A 14,505-nucleotide genomic window follows, 5' to 3' on the forward strand; every position below is an offset into this window, starting at 1 on the left:
TTTTACTACTTAAAATAACTGCTTTCTATTTGAATGTTAAAATGTAATTTATTCCTGTGATCAAAGCTAAATTTTCAGCATCATTACTCCAATATTCAGTGTCACACAATCCTTCAGAAATCATACTAATATGCTGATAAACATTTTTTGATATTATCAATATTTAAAACAGTTGAGTACATTATTTCAGGATTCTTTAATGAATAGAAAGATCCAAAGATCAGCATTTATCTGAAATAAAAAGCTTTTGTAACATTATACACTATACCGTTCAAAAGCTTGTAGTCAGTATAAATTTTTTTTTTGGGAAAGAAATGATAGAAATTACTACTTTTATTTAGCAAGGATGCTTTAAATTGATCAAAAGCGATGATAAAGATATTTAGAATGTCACAAAAGTTTTATATTTCAGATAAATGCTGCTATTCTGAACTTTCTATTCATCAAAGAAACCTGAAAAAATTCTACTCAGCTGTTTTCAACAACAACAACAACAATAATAATAATAATAGTTTTCTGAGCAGCAAATCAGAATATTAGAATGATTTCTGAAGGATCATGTGACTGGAGAAATGATACTAAAAATTCAGCTTTGATCAGAGGAATAAATTACATTTTAAAATATATTCACAAAACAGTTATTATAAATAGTAAAAATATTTCAAAATTGTACTGTTTTTGCTGTACTTTGGATCAAATAAATGCAGGCTTGGTGAGCAGAAGAGACTTCTTTAAGAAACATTAAAAATCTTACTGTTCAATAACTTTTGACTGGTAGTGTAAATAAAATATAGTAGGTTGTTAGCTCGCTGTTTTATGTTAACGTTACGTCTGTCACTGAATTTAGGGACCGTCTCTAAAGTTACATACGACATCGGTACACATTTAAGGAGAGACACTCTTCTGACTTAAATAGAATTGGAAGAGAATTACCTTACTTGCGATAAAGAGGCAGAGTAGAGAAGATAACTTACTATGCTTCTCTTTGTTCAACTAAGTTAACTTCGGCTAACTGACATTATTAACTTACCAGTTGATGCTGTCATCGATACTATGGCATTCACAAGAAGAGGATACAAAATACACCTCCGATGTTGCAGACTACATCCAGATTAGAAATCTGAAAATAACGAACAAAAGAAGTACTAGAAAATACTGTTTAAAATCTCCACTGAAACAGTGGTGTTGCCTAACGCACTTTACCTCAGTATTTCACTTTAATTCGCTGTTAAGGTGAAATAATGACTCGCCAGAGGAGCTAAGAGTCCACGCTGAGTCCATTCGGGCTGGGCTAGGGCCATTTTATTTTATTTTTTGTATTTTTTTTTTTACAGAATCGGTCTCAGGTCGGACTCTGGCTCATTTAGCTTCACTCCTTTTATTGTGCCCATATAGCCTACTCGCAGAGCACACTACTGTATGAAATATTGTTATATTGATTATATTATAACTATTATACATCACCTACGCAACGCATATACGCACAAATTAGAATACAGGTGACAGTTGACCACGCAGAGCATCAGGGAGAAGTTGGAGCGTGGGGAGTTACTAAAAGTTCCCAGTGCTTCGGGAAAAGCTGCATTTTGGAAGAGTTTTGATTTGATTACCATGGCAAACAGTGAGTAAATTGGTCATGTGCAGTGTAGAATCTGCAAACATATCTTTGCACATGACAGCAAAAAACGCATGCAATAGGCTGAAACGTGTCGCAAAGCCCCAGCAAAAGTAATTACCATGAATGTGTCGATTTTGTTTTTGATTTTAATTATTTAGTTTTAAAGTAATAATTGAAAGCTTTCTATAGATATATTTAGCGAGTCTATGAGGCAAGTATTAGCTGAGTTTCGGCTCATCATTGTGAAGCGCTCCTGGCCGAAATTGCAGAAAGCGCATCCTGTATCCTTTATTAAAACAACGTTTTGTTGATATTGTATGTGCACACAAATAAAAGTAGACCCTTTACAGTTCCGAGTGATATATTACTCTTACCTTTATGTAGGGGTGCTCCGATCAGGATTTTTGAGGCCGATCGTCGATCACAGAAAACAGTATCTGCCGATACGATCACAGATACCGATCTTTTTAAAGCCTTCTTTTATCATTTATAACTATTTATAGTGATACCCCAATCAGGATTTTTAGACATTTATTCAGGGCCTGAATTTCGTTTTTGGAAATGGAGGGAATTCCCCTCATTGGTGACTTGTGAGAGGAGAAGCAGCACGGACTGTGCTTTCACAGAAGAGTCCGCTACTGATCCGTGGCTGTTTACCACAAACACAACATTTATCCATTATTTTTTATTTCAAATCCAAACATTGGAGCTAAAATCCAAGCTTTTTCAGCATTGCAAGTCTTTTAAAAATTTTTTTTTTTAACACAGTACAGTAATACAATCTTTCACAGACATGTTTAAACACAATAAATATAAGCAACACTTTATTCGATGCTTTTTACTTTTACATTTACTTCTAGATTTATTTATGAAGTTGCTCAAGCAAGTGGCAAAACATTTAGGCTACTTTTCTACTTTTCTTTATCTAAAAGTGCTCTTTCCCTTTAAACCTAGCCAAAAAGCCATATGTGTTGACTGTGACACACAGTAGACTTTAATAATATGCATTTATGGTGTAATTACAAAATTTTTGTGTCAATCCATGTTCATATTTACTGCAAACAATGCACTGTTACTTTAATTCAGCGCTTGCAGTGCAGCAATAGACTCGGTGTGGAAACGATCTCTGCAATGCTGCAGACGCACCGCTCCTGAACGCACTGCCGGACCGCAACTGTGCAGTGAACGCTTTAATTAGTTAACATGAGCGTGGAAAAAATACGCACCGCATACTCACTGCAAACGGAGTAATATGAACCTGGCATTATGTGTGTGCGCTGCGAGTGTGCATGAGCGCTGAATGGTTAAACACTGGCAAGAATTAAAAAGTAATGCAATTTATAAACTTTAGTGACGATGTGACACTGTCGACTGTGCAGAGTGCAGCTCGCTTATAGTGCAGACACGATGTGATTTGAAGCCATTTGTGTATTTTGAGAGCGAGAGAGAGAGCGCGCGTGGTGATTCACTCACGCTGTTTGAGAAATTACGTCTCATACAAGGTTTTCAAATTATTTTATAAGTTATTTAATGAAGAAATATAGCATTATATTTATTTCACCCGCACCGGACAGAGACTGAGACGGTGCCGCTGCATGTCGAGCCAAACCTCTCATAGCAGCGTGTGTCATCAGCTTGAGATCGTTTTTTTGAGATTAGAGACCGCCGATCAATCATCCCAACGTGATTATCGGCCGATAGTGATGGGTAGCCGATCAATCGGAGCACCCCTACCTTTATGAGCAAAAATTACTGCATGTTTTAAGTTGTTTCCAATGCAAGTGATCGTGCCGGCGCCTCCATGTCCTGAAAGCGCTTTAGCTCTCCGCACAAATGATTAGATTTGCATCTAATAGCGCACATTTATATAGGTTAAACATTTAAACTTACATTGTGATATGCTTGAACTGTTTTATATCTATAGATTTTATTTTAGGCAAGTCGTGATGATTTGAAAAGGCTAAACTGATCAAACAGGCTATAGGGATGTAACGATTCACTCAACTCACGATTCGATTCGATTCACAATTTTATATTTTATTTTTATTATTATTATTTTTTTTTACAAAATGAGATTTAAGACAAATTATTAATTAAATGTGTCCATTTATTATTGCTTGGACAATGCTGCACATCTCTATAATATAACTATATAAATATAACTATAATAATATACTAATATAGCACTTGCATATTATTGCTCTTTTGTTGGTTTTGATTGCTTCTATTGCCCTCATTTGAAAGTCGCTTTGGATAAAAGCGTCTGCTAAATGGCAAAATTTAAATATAATGTAAATGAAAATAACAAAACTAAATTGAAATTTTAAAACAAGCCCCAAATCAAATACATATGTACAAATGTAAAATACATACATTTTAATTATGATCCAAACAAAGATGCTACATACATGCAGCATGAGCAGTTTTTAATCTAAATTAGATTGTATAATTTTGACTTCAGTTTTGTGAAAACTATACATAAAAATATCTGCATGAAACAGCTGAGCTGAATGAGACGCAGGTTCACTTTCTGCCAGCAGGTGGCGCTTAAAGAGTTTCCTTGGTTTCCGCTGTAAACAAAAACTTACGAATTTTAATATGCAGTATACAGAAGCAAGATGAAAAGAAAAAAATACCATCTAAACTTTTCTAAAGACAGTAAGTTTCCCTCAGACATACATTCATATAAACTCCTACCCTTAAATTAATCGCGATTTATTTAGCATCTCAACCAGTTTGAATCGTCACATATTTTAATCGATTTTCAACCGGCTCGCGGTTAATCGTTACATCCCTAATATGCTATGATCAACTCGCTGTCTGCCGCTGGCCGCTTGGTCGTTATTTTAAAAAACAAAAACTTACATTTAATGAACAAAAAAATGCTCCAAACGTTTTTCTAAATTAACTTAATAAAAAAACGAAACGAAATATAATATAATCACTTTGACATTACATACAAAACTGAACTATTTTAATAGCGGAAACAGTAGTAAGCTGTTTTGGGAGAAGGGGAAAAAAAAGATGGGCTCGGGTCAGGCTTGGGCCGGTAATTCTGATAAGCTGTTGGACAAGGGCCAGGCTAGGGCCTGAGCGTCTCGGGCCAGGGCCGGGCTAAGGCCTATATTTGAGACCCGTACAGGGCTCTACATTCCAGCCGTCAGTCAGAAAAAAAGGCTCCAACTCCTGACATGAAAAAGGACACGATGAATAATGTTAGCTTGCTGTTAACAAGTGAAAACATCTTAAAATATTGCAGTTTTGCATAAAACAGAAATAATATACTAACCTTTTTGTCGCGTTAACGGTGCATTTCTCTTTTGTCCTTTTACAGCCACTTCCACCAAACAGTCAAAAAAAAATGAACTCCCTTGCCATTGGTCAGTTTTTCGCGGGCTAGTTTACTGTAAATTGATTTACAGTAGTGAGGAAATACAGTAGTGACTGTATATTTTCCCATAATCCTTTGCTGTTTACAGTAAAATACTGTATACACATTTTACAGTATCCTACTGTATATATTACAGTAAAATACTGTTCAAATTACCAAAATTGGTTACAGTGCTCTGTAAGGTGATGAAACTGTGGCGCCATGTGCTTTTTAAAAACATTTTCATAGGTTTAACATTATATTATCAGCTGGGAAAATGTTAATTTGACCAGAAACACCAGAGACCGGAAATGTAAAGCATCTTTCTAGTCGGTGGGGCTTCCGTGTTCAGGAAAAAGGTGGACATGTAAAATATCGGTTTTTAATTTATTAAATTATTATTATTTTTTTTTACCGGAAAGTTTTTTTTTTGTATGTATGAAACCAACATGACTAGAGAGAGTTTTTTTTTTTTTTTTTTTTTTTTTAAGAAGTGGGCACTTTATTTATTTATTTAATTAAATTATTTTAAGATTTCTCATTTTTATCATCTTGGATATTCTTCTTCATAAATCATATCTGTGGATCAATGGCAGACAAGGCACCATCATTTCAGAGACTTTTCTTGGCTCCGGAACTCCACCATGTGACATTCGGACAGAACACAGTGTTAATAATCACAACCACAGAAAGCTGAACAGGTTGATGGGACATTTTGATGATGTTTTTCACTTGCTCTCCACCCTGATTGGATGGGAGAGGCTCTGGCATTTTAGAGGCATGTGTGACCTGTCCTTTAAATGGATGATCAATTCCCTAAGCATGTCTGACATTTGCTTATGCGCTGCTGTTTTCTGCTTGCATGTAATTCTAGACAATATTGCAGAGGACAGAGCAGACAGGAAAAGCAGAGGATGGGCTGAGCTTGCCAAAATCATTATTAGAACAAACAAATCATCTAACAGTGTTTTCAAGTTCAGTCTGATGATGCTCAAAAGGCTTTAATATAAACTTTAAAGCGATCATATGATGTGATTTCAATTTTTCCTTTCTCTTTGGAGTGTTACAAGCTCTTGGTGCATAAAGAAGATCTGTAAAGTTGCAAAGACTAAAGTCTCAAATCCAAAGAGATATTCTTTATAAAAGTTAAGAGTCAACCACGCCTACCTAAAACGGTTCGTTCTAACATGCCCCCACATGTCTACGTCACGATGTGGGAAGATTTGCATAACACCGCCCAAATGTTCACGCAAAGAAAGAAGGCGTAACTTTTATTCTCGCTGTAGTATTGTTGTTGCCGCCATGTCGTGAAGGCGCTGTGTGTTTCGTTGTGAAAGCGAAACTACTTTGTTTGGCCTTCCAAAAGAGGATGATATCCGCTTCGTCATGCCTAGAGCTGATCCGTGCTGGTCGCTGAGGAAATACATCAACTTCTCGCTGTGGATAACCGGATCGGCTTTCACCGTGGACAAAGCGGAGTCCAGCCCGGTGTCGTCACATGTGGTTGCCGGACGCTCTTTCGTCAAATCCGCCGGCCGTGCCGTTCTCAAGCCCGCCCACCGCCGCTCACTCTAGGCCTCTGGCCTCCACTCACTCTAGCCCGCCGCGTGTTTAGTTGTTAAAGCGAAACTACTTTGTTTGGCCTTCCAAAAGAGGACACGACTAGAAATCAGTGGTTAAGTTGTATTTACAACAATGTTCCAGAATAGTTCAACCCAAATATTCAGATGTGTCCAGCGCATTTTATGGAGGACTGTTTCCTGATCCTGGTAGAGTAGAATACAATGCCGGCTGTTCTGACTCACAGACTGGAAGTTTTTTATATTTAAAGAATTTGCCACTGACGATTCAAATGCGAGTTTTGAGCAGTGTAGCACTTGTTGTTTGTTATTTCTCCGAGCACAAATGCAGACATGGTTTTATGTTTACGTGGCGCGATGCAACGCAATGCGTAAAAAGACAGTATAAGTCATTATAATCAGTAATTATGTCCCCACTGGATGCCACAAATGCCTCGTTTATAATGGGTTTTAATGTGTTTGTGTCTCATCGCTCCGGCCGGACAGGGCATCAAAATATGGTAAGGGGCGTAACATTTCCGTCACACGCTTGAGGTATTCGGCCAATCACAACGCACTGGATAGCTGGCCAATCAGTGCACACCTCGCTTATCAGACCGATGAGCTTTGTAAAAATCGACACATTTCAGAAAGGCGGGGCATAGAGGAGAAACAATAATGTACAGTATGTGGACTTTTTTTTTGTATGATTTATTAAATTTTCACAACACCAAAAAAAAAGGAAAAACAGGCAAAAGGATTTATAATAAAATCACATACATACCCTCACCCAAACCACAGGTAAATAATGTTTTTTAAACTGCATAAACGCATTTCATTAAACCAAATACACAATTCTTTTTAGCAACATCATATGACCCGTTTAATATCTTCTATTTAACTGTTCTGGATAATGATATCTCATGCAAGCCAAGCCAGTGCATACAGAGTTAGAGAATAGACCCTGGGTTTTCAACCATATTTCTTTTAGTTCTTTCACTCTTTTTGTTCTTTCTTATGTTTGTTCATTCTTTCGTTCTTTGTCATTTGTTTGTTGAGTTGTTTGTTGGTTCTTTCTTTTGTTCTTACTTTAGTTCTTTCTTTAATTCTTACATTCTTTTGCTTTTTCATTCATTTGTTCTTTTGTTCACTAATTCATTTGTTTGTTCGTTGTCTTTAGTTCTTTTGCTCTTTTAGTTCTTTCTTTCATTTGTTTGACCTTTTGATACGTTTTTACGCTATTTATGCATTTATTTTAAATATTTATGTATTTTTTTATGTATGTATTTATTTATCTTAAATATTTATTTGATTTGCTTATTTGAAAAACTGGAGGTTCCTGGGTTGACTGTGAGTCTGGGTGGGGCACGTACTAGTTCTGTAATGGTTGAAAACCCCTGGTCTAGACCACTAAACTTCATTGAGATTATGGTAGCGCTAGCTTAATAGTTACTGGTTTGATCCCACTAGGGACCTAAAAGTTGCTGATGTTGCGTCGATTACTATTTTGCCCTTGAGCATGGCACTTAGCCCTGGTTGTTTCAGTGGGACTGTCTCGTCAATTAGTGTACTGTAAAACACTTTGTATGAAACTGTCTGCTAAATGACACCACTTACTAATGAGAATCAGGTTCACAGTACCTTAAGGGGAGTGATAGCTACAATTACCTAAGAAAACTTAGCTTCATGGTTTATTAATGTCATAACCTGCACAGAGTTGATGTAATTGGCCTGTTGTCAGGCTTGGAGGGCTCAGCACAAAGCAGAAAGGTCGATCTGTGACCCAGGGCAAGCTCCAGGATGTTTACCTTTGTTCCTGTGATTCCTGACAGAAGACGCCACCAGGTGATTGGAGCTTCTGCTGTGAGATCATGACTTGGCTTCTTAATGCGAGACTCTCGTTGTTTGATGTTGCCACTTCGAGCCATATTCATGTTTAAAGATTTGTTTGGATAACGCGGGTTTCAAAGAGTAGGCTTGATCCTGAGCGAGCATTAGGGTTGGGTATCGTTTGAATTTTATCGATTCCGATTCTGCTTATCGATTCCGATTCTTATCGATTCCAATAAGATGAAAAAATCCAATATAAAAGAAAATTAAGTCAAACATTTAGATGTCAAACATTTATTTTGTCTTTTTACAAAGCATTCTGTTGCAGCTGAATAACACGAGCAAAAATCAGCAGCCTACAGAACACTGCAAGAGGAATTTTGCCTATGCTTTTAAAAAAAATACCACAGCAAAAACAACTAGATTAATATAAATTTCAAATATTAAAGTGTTAAAGACAAGTAAACAGTCAGTAATAAGATGGGAACAAACAAATCAATTAGCAATATCATAAATAAATACAACAAAATTTCAGGTACAGAAACGGTAATTAAAAGTTTAAAAACACTGCATAGTTTTCTTTTCATAAATAAAATATAGATTAAAGTTATTCAATATATTCAGTCAAGATCAGTGAATGATTTTCTTTTGTTCTTTGATTAACATTAATAACAGGCAGCGCGTTTATTAGACTGCTGTCTCTTTAACACCGAACACATGCAGATCTAAAAATACTGTACATGTGTGTTTTCTTTCTCATCTGTTTACGTTCACGTAAGACAAAAACGACTGTTTATGATGATATACTGACGTAGTTTTCTGCATATTGGGCGGCAAATATGAAAGAAGTCAGTTTCGGCCAGGAACAACCTTTTCTACAGTGGAAATACACGGAACGGTTCGAGAACGGACACAAACCGGGAACACGTACCGTGACCTCTGTTCTCTGTGCTGCTCGTGCTTGCTCTTCGTGTGCGCTGCGAGTTTTTTCCATTCCTGCACTTAAATCGTTTTTAATCACATTAAAATGCGAACGCAGGAATCATTAAGCAGAATCGAAATGCACACGTTTTATCGAATACCCGGTTCTTGGAAATTTGGAACAGGTTCTAAAATGGAACTGGTTTTCAATACCCAACCATAGCGAGCATCCCCCTTATCCTATACTTTTATCATTTGTTGTCCACAGGATTTTTAATTAACGTGTAACAGGAGTAATGGGATAAACTACTAGGAACACAAACCAAAATCCTGTTTTTAAAAGAAACTCTCTTGTATGAATTATCCCAAACAAGTTGGTTCTGTAGTGATAAACGAAAAATAAATAATAAATAAAATAATGATTTTCTTCCTTTGACTCTCATTATTTTTTAAAACAACATCTAAACAGCCATAATCTCTTCTGAAACCCCAGATATAGTTGTGGGGTTGATATTTTGCCTTGGATTTGCTGAAGGTTTAGCTATCAAATGTAACAGGAGTAATGGGATAAACTACTAGGAACACAAACCAAAATCCTGTTTTTAAAAGAAACTCTCTTGTATGAATTATCCCAAACAAGTTGGTTCTGTAGTGATAAACGAAAACTTGAAAAATAATGATTTTCTTCCTTTGACTCTCATTATTTTTTAAAACAACATCTAAACAGCCATAATCTCTTCTGAAACCCCAGATATAGTTGTGGGGTTGATATTTTGCCTTGGATTTGCTGAAGGTTTAGCTATCAAGTGGAAGGAAAGCAAAAAAAGCCAATATTTGCTTCCCTCAAGTCACAAAAAGCAGTCACCATGGTGATAAAGGGAGAACTATAAACGAAGGACAGGATAGTAAAGAGAGAGAACAAGGGATGGGCGGAGAGTCTTTCAGTGGAAGCAGCTGTATCTCTTGTATGTGATGATTAAGACCTCCGTCTCCTGCGGAGGGGACAGTCAGGGCAGCAGCCCACAGGCCCTGTGCACCATGGGTAGGATAAGGAGGGCTGATCCTGTGGTGTAATGACCTGCTGCTGCTGCATGTCGGTCTCCCGCTGGTCATGTTTGTGTCCTGCCTGCAAGAATCAACAATTCCTGGTTAGAAAATAAAAAATGTATATGTAGAGAACAGTGTATAAGATATGAAGCACAAGAATAAAACTGACAGCTGAATGCACATATAGATCACTTACTTGTCTGATTGGAGTGAGTTGCCTGATGCTGGTCAGCATGCTGCAGGTCTCGGTTAAAAACAAAATCTGTCTGCCAATCAAACAGATGCTGCAGTTTGTACCATAAGTAATACAGTCACACACGACCACATAAACCACACTGCCCAACATGCACTAGAGGTGAAACGGTTTAACACTTTTGTAATGTAAAAATTAAATATGTATGTATGAATGTATATGAATTATATGTTCCCTCCAAAGGGTTCCCTCAAAGGTCATTACTGAAATTATCTTGTATGGCTAAATTGCAGTATAGAAAATTACAATGACTTAAAGAAAAATGGAAATCTTGACTGTACTTGATTTACTGTAACATCCCAGTTTATCCTGCACTAAGGGCTCTTTGTGATTGATCTTGCTTTTGAAACAACAGTATTGTATTTGCCTTAAATTATTTTAACTCTGCACCACTACTAACCGTGACCTTGCACACATATATTCAATACCTGTATATTGCCCAGCCCAGTGTGCAAGAGAACTTGAAATGTGTAAAAATGTGTGGAAGCAAGCAAAAGCACCTCCGCATCTTCAGAGAGAGGAAATCAGAAAGATAAATCACACATAATCAATTTCCTCATTAACATGCAGTGGCTTTGAGAACCTCGAACAATGAGAAATTGGAAGGGCGTAAATGTTTTATGTGATTTTTGTCATATCTGTCATATTACGCACTCTCATCATAAACGGCCTACTGGCTCAAAAATAGAAGACAAAAATATCAATCTCTGTTAGATATTTATGTTAGAGGATATTAAACGCCATTGGGAGGTATGGAGGTTTCCTGACTTTTCTTGTCTACTTTTTTTTGTTTTTGTTATTGTTGATCTTCTATCATTGTTCTACCTTGACATGGCATAAGTAGAACAAATCTATTATTAGAATAAGGGAGCTGACTAACTTTTGTTCATTTTGTAATGTGCAATAGTTATTTGCATTTATTTTTTGTTTTTGTCTTATTTGTTTTAGTACAAGTTTTGCCAACTAATTTCTAGTAATTGCAGTTTTGTTAAATCTGTAATTAAACAGGCAGGACTCTTTGTGGAGTTTGTTTGTCAATTGTAGGAGCTCTTAATCTCAAATTTGGCAGGCGGCAACCACACATTTTGTCATGTTTATTTGCTGGCTTCTCCAAATGTGAAAGCTTTTCAAAGTAATAAAAGAAGTTTGAAGAATATGATCAATATTCAGTAGTTTGAAAATGAGGGTAATAATTGCTTGTAAGTCACAAAAATATTTTCTTTTCAAAGAATAATTAAAAAGGCATTTGTTGCTCATTCATTGTGACTTTATGTAGAAGTTGTTGCTTTAAAGTTTTAAAAACAATGACGCAATCTTGTAAATGTGTAGTTGAGTCTCTTTTAAGGCACGTTTGCTCTGCAGCCATCTTGCTACTGCCCCTGGGCAGCTGCTGCTTATGCAGTTAAAGCTCCAATCTCCTTGAATGGGGTAAAACGAAGTCTACGAAAGGATTTGACAATGTTAGTGACCATCTAATATGTTTTTTTCCCTCTGTTTTTCTCTGACAGGGTAGTTTGAGGAGCAGCAGTCAGATCTCTCCTCAGGAGTTTCTGAGTGAACTGAAATGTGGTGCCACCGATGAGAGACTGTTTGCCTGTTTGGACTCCCTCAGAGTGTCACTTACTAGCAACCCAGTCAGGTACTAACTTAAAGGAACTTTTATTTATTTATTTATGTATTTTTTGTAGTTTACAGCATTACATTTCATATATAATGTTAGTCAAGTTTTCTTGCTTCAGAGTTTTCCTGTTTCTCTCGGACTCATGTAATTTAGCAGGATATTTTTGCAGTTTTTGTAGAAACCTGCTCAGGTTACACAAACACACTTTTCCTCCGGAAGGCATCCTCAAACTCTTACTCACATCTCAAACTTGATAAGCCAGCTTGATAACTCGCTGAATACTCAAACACACACTGAACTATCCAGCCTAGCCACCTGCCACATCTGACCTCTGACACTTGCCCTTTGGTGTGTAGCTCAGCGGCGTGCCCTGTGATTTCAAGCTAGAGCAGCATTGCATGCTGGCATTCATTAATATGTATTACTGATTGCCATGTCGCCCCAGGTTTTCTCTCCTACCTCTTAATTGTTTGATGCCGTTTGCGACGAGCTCTCCTGCTGTTTGTCTGCATTTGTACCGCAAACATGACAGAGAGTCCTCTCCAGGAGGGTGAAGATGATAAACAATTTTTGAATAGGGGTTTTTTTTTTTTGAATAGGCTTTACTTTTTTCCTTTGTTTGTGACCATTAAACTACTCTACTTTAACAGCATAGTTTTAAATGCAGTTCACAGAGAGACGCAATGCTGCAGGCGATGGTTGTAAGTGTGCAATGACAGGAGAAAAAGGTTGATATGAGAGAAAATGCATGTTTTATTCTTATGGTGATGCGACTGTTGATGTAATTCTGTTGTCCTTGGAAATATTTTATTTTGTTTTATTGTGGCTTTTATAGTTTTTTTTTTTTTTTTTTAAATAATTTTTTTCTTGATCGTTCAAAAATTGTAAGAATGCATTGAAGCCTGCAAATTTCAAATAAGTGACTAAACAAAGTTTAGTTTTTTTTTTAGCTATGCAATGGTCGGGGGTCCAAAATGATTTGCTTTGTAATCTGGGCACTAACTCTTAACAAGATGTTGTCTAATTCGTCTGAAAATGTGACCCTAGAAGCACCATGAGTGCGTTGCTTTTGGACACTCATTTAGTCCAGTGTCCTTTTCATCTAAAACATTTTTTTTTTAAATTCCAATCACAAAAAATCCAATAGATAAGTGGGTTAGAAAGCCCAGTGTGTGCGTGCAGATAAAGTTATTACAGGTGGTTAAAGTTAATTTGACAGACCACACTAATCAGTGTGTCCAATTTCAAAGACTGTGGACGGAAAAAATAAACCTCATCTGTGGTGATGAAGGAGGGGAGAGAGGGAAAGACGAGAGCCCGTTTGAGCAGGAGAGTCGGTGTTAAACTGTTTTTATCAGTGCTGCATTCTTTATTGGCATAATTCATGAAATGTCATGATTTCTATTAGCACCCAAACTTCGTTCTGGCACATGCAGCTGTTCGTTATGGCCGTGAATGTCACAGGCGGAATGATCCACAATCAGAGAGCAATGGTTGACCTTGCGTGGAGAGTGTAGCCTGAACATTACTCACACCTGGCGCCTTATCATTTGTTCCTGCGCAAGGTTAAAACTTCTCCAAACATTTCAATCTTTTTTTAATTGGTGTTTTTGCCATTGTCTGGCTATAGTATGACACAAAGTTGTTTTAATTGTGTACGCTGATGAAAACCTGCAGTGTCGTATTTTTATAGGTCACATTGTTGAATGAATAAAGCCGATAAGGATAGGTAACGAAGACTTTAGTAAATGTTGATTAATTGCTAAAAAAGTTCAGAGAGTGCAAACGCTCAGTCAAGTGGAAATGTACAACATTTAGACACTCAGTGTTTTTTTTTCACTAAGGCTAGATTAGCCTGTATTTTAGGTTGTGAGGGCCTTGATGAGTGGCAAGGGAATATAGAGGAATTTCTCATGACTGGTCCATGTAGCCTCATTACCGTGAACGTCTATTTTCCATGCTTTGCAATAAGAAACGAGAGAAGGCCGTGCCAATTCCCTAATGAAAATGGACATATGGTATTTTATCATAACTAGGATCCGTTACAGGTCCCTCTCAGCTATTCCCTGTTGGAAGGTCTGGATGTTGATATTCACATGCAGTCAAGGCTGATATTGGCCCACATTGGAAGTTATTTTACCATTTATGTCAGTTTCTTCTTTTCTTCTTTTCCTTAGAGGCTAAGAAAATGGCCTCATTCTAAGATTGTTGTTTCTTATTGTTAATTTTGGCCAAGAGATGCACAGTAAATTGATGACCATATTGGCATTAGCTGCTATTATTATG

General features: G+C 36.9%; 1 protein-coding gene across 1 annotated transcript in view; it reads left to right on the forward strand.

Annotated features, from left to right (window-relative positions):
- The window catches only part of diaph3 (diaphanous-related formin 3), a 73,096-nt gene extending 60,852 nt beyond the window's left edge, over positions 1–12,244 (forward strand). Inside the window, exon 4 of the mRNA XM_016239420.1 lies at positions 12,107–12,244. Within this exon, the coding sequence (XP_016094906.1) occupies positions 12,107–12,244 (138 nt within the window). The remainder of the gene's footprint in view (positions 1–12,106) is intronic.
- Positions 12,245–14,505: the final 2,261 nt, after the last annotated feature.

Source organism: Sinocyclocheilus grahami, unplaced genomic scaffold, assembly GCF_001515645.1.
Source record: "Sinocyclocheilus grahami isolate Dianchi unplaced genomic scaffold, SAMN03320097.WGS_v1.1 scaffold20.1, whole genome shotgun sequence".
Lineage (NCBI taxonomy): Eukaryota > Metazoa > Chordata > Actinopteri > Cypriniformes > Cyprinidae > Sinocyclocheilus > Sinocyclocheilus grahami.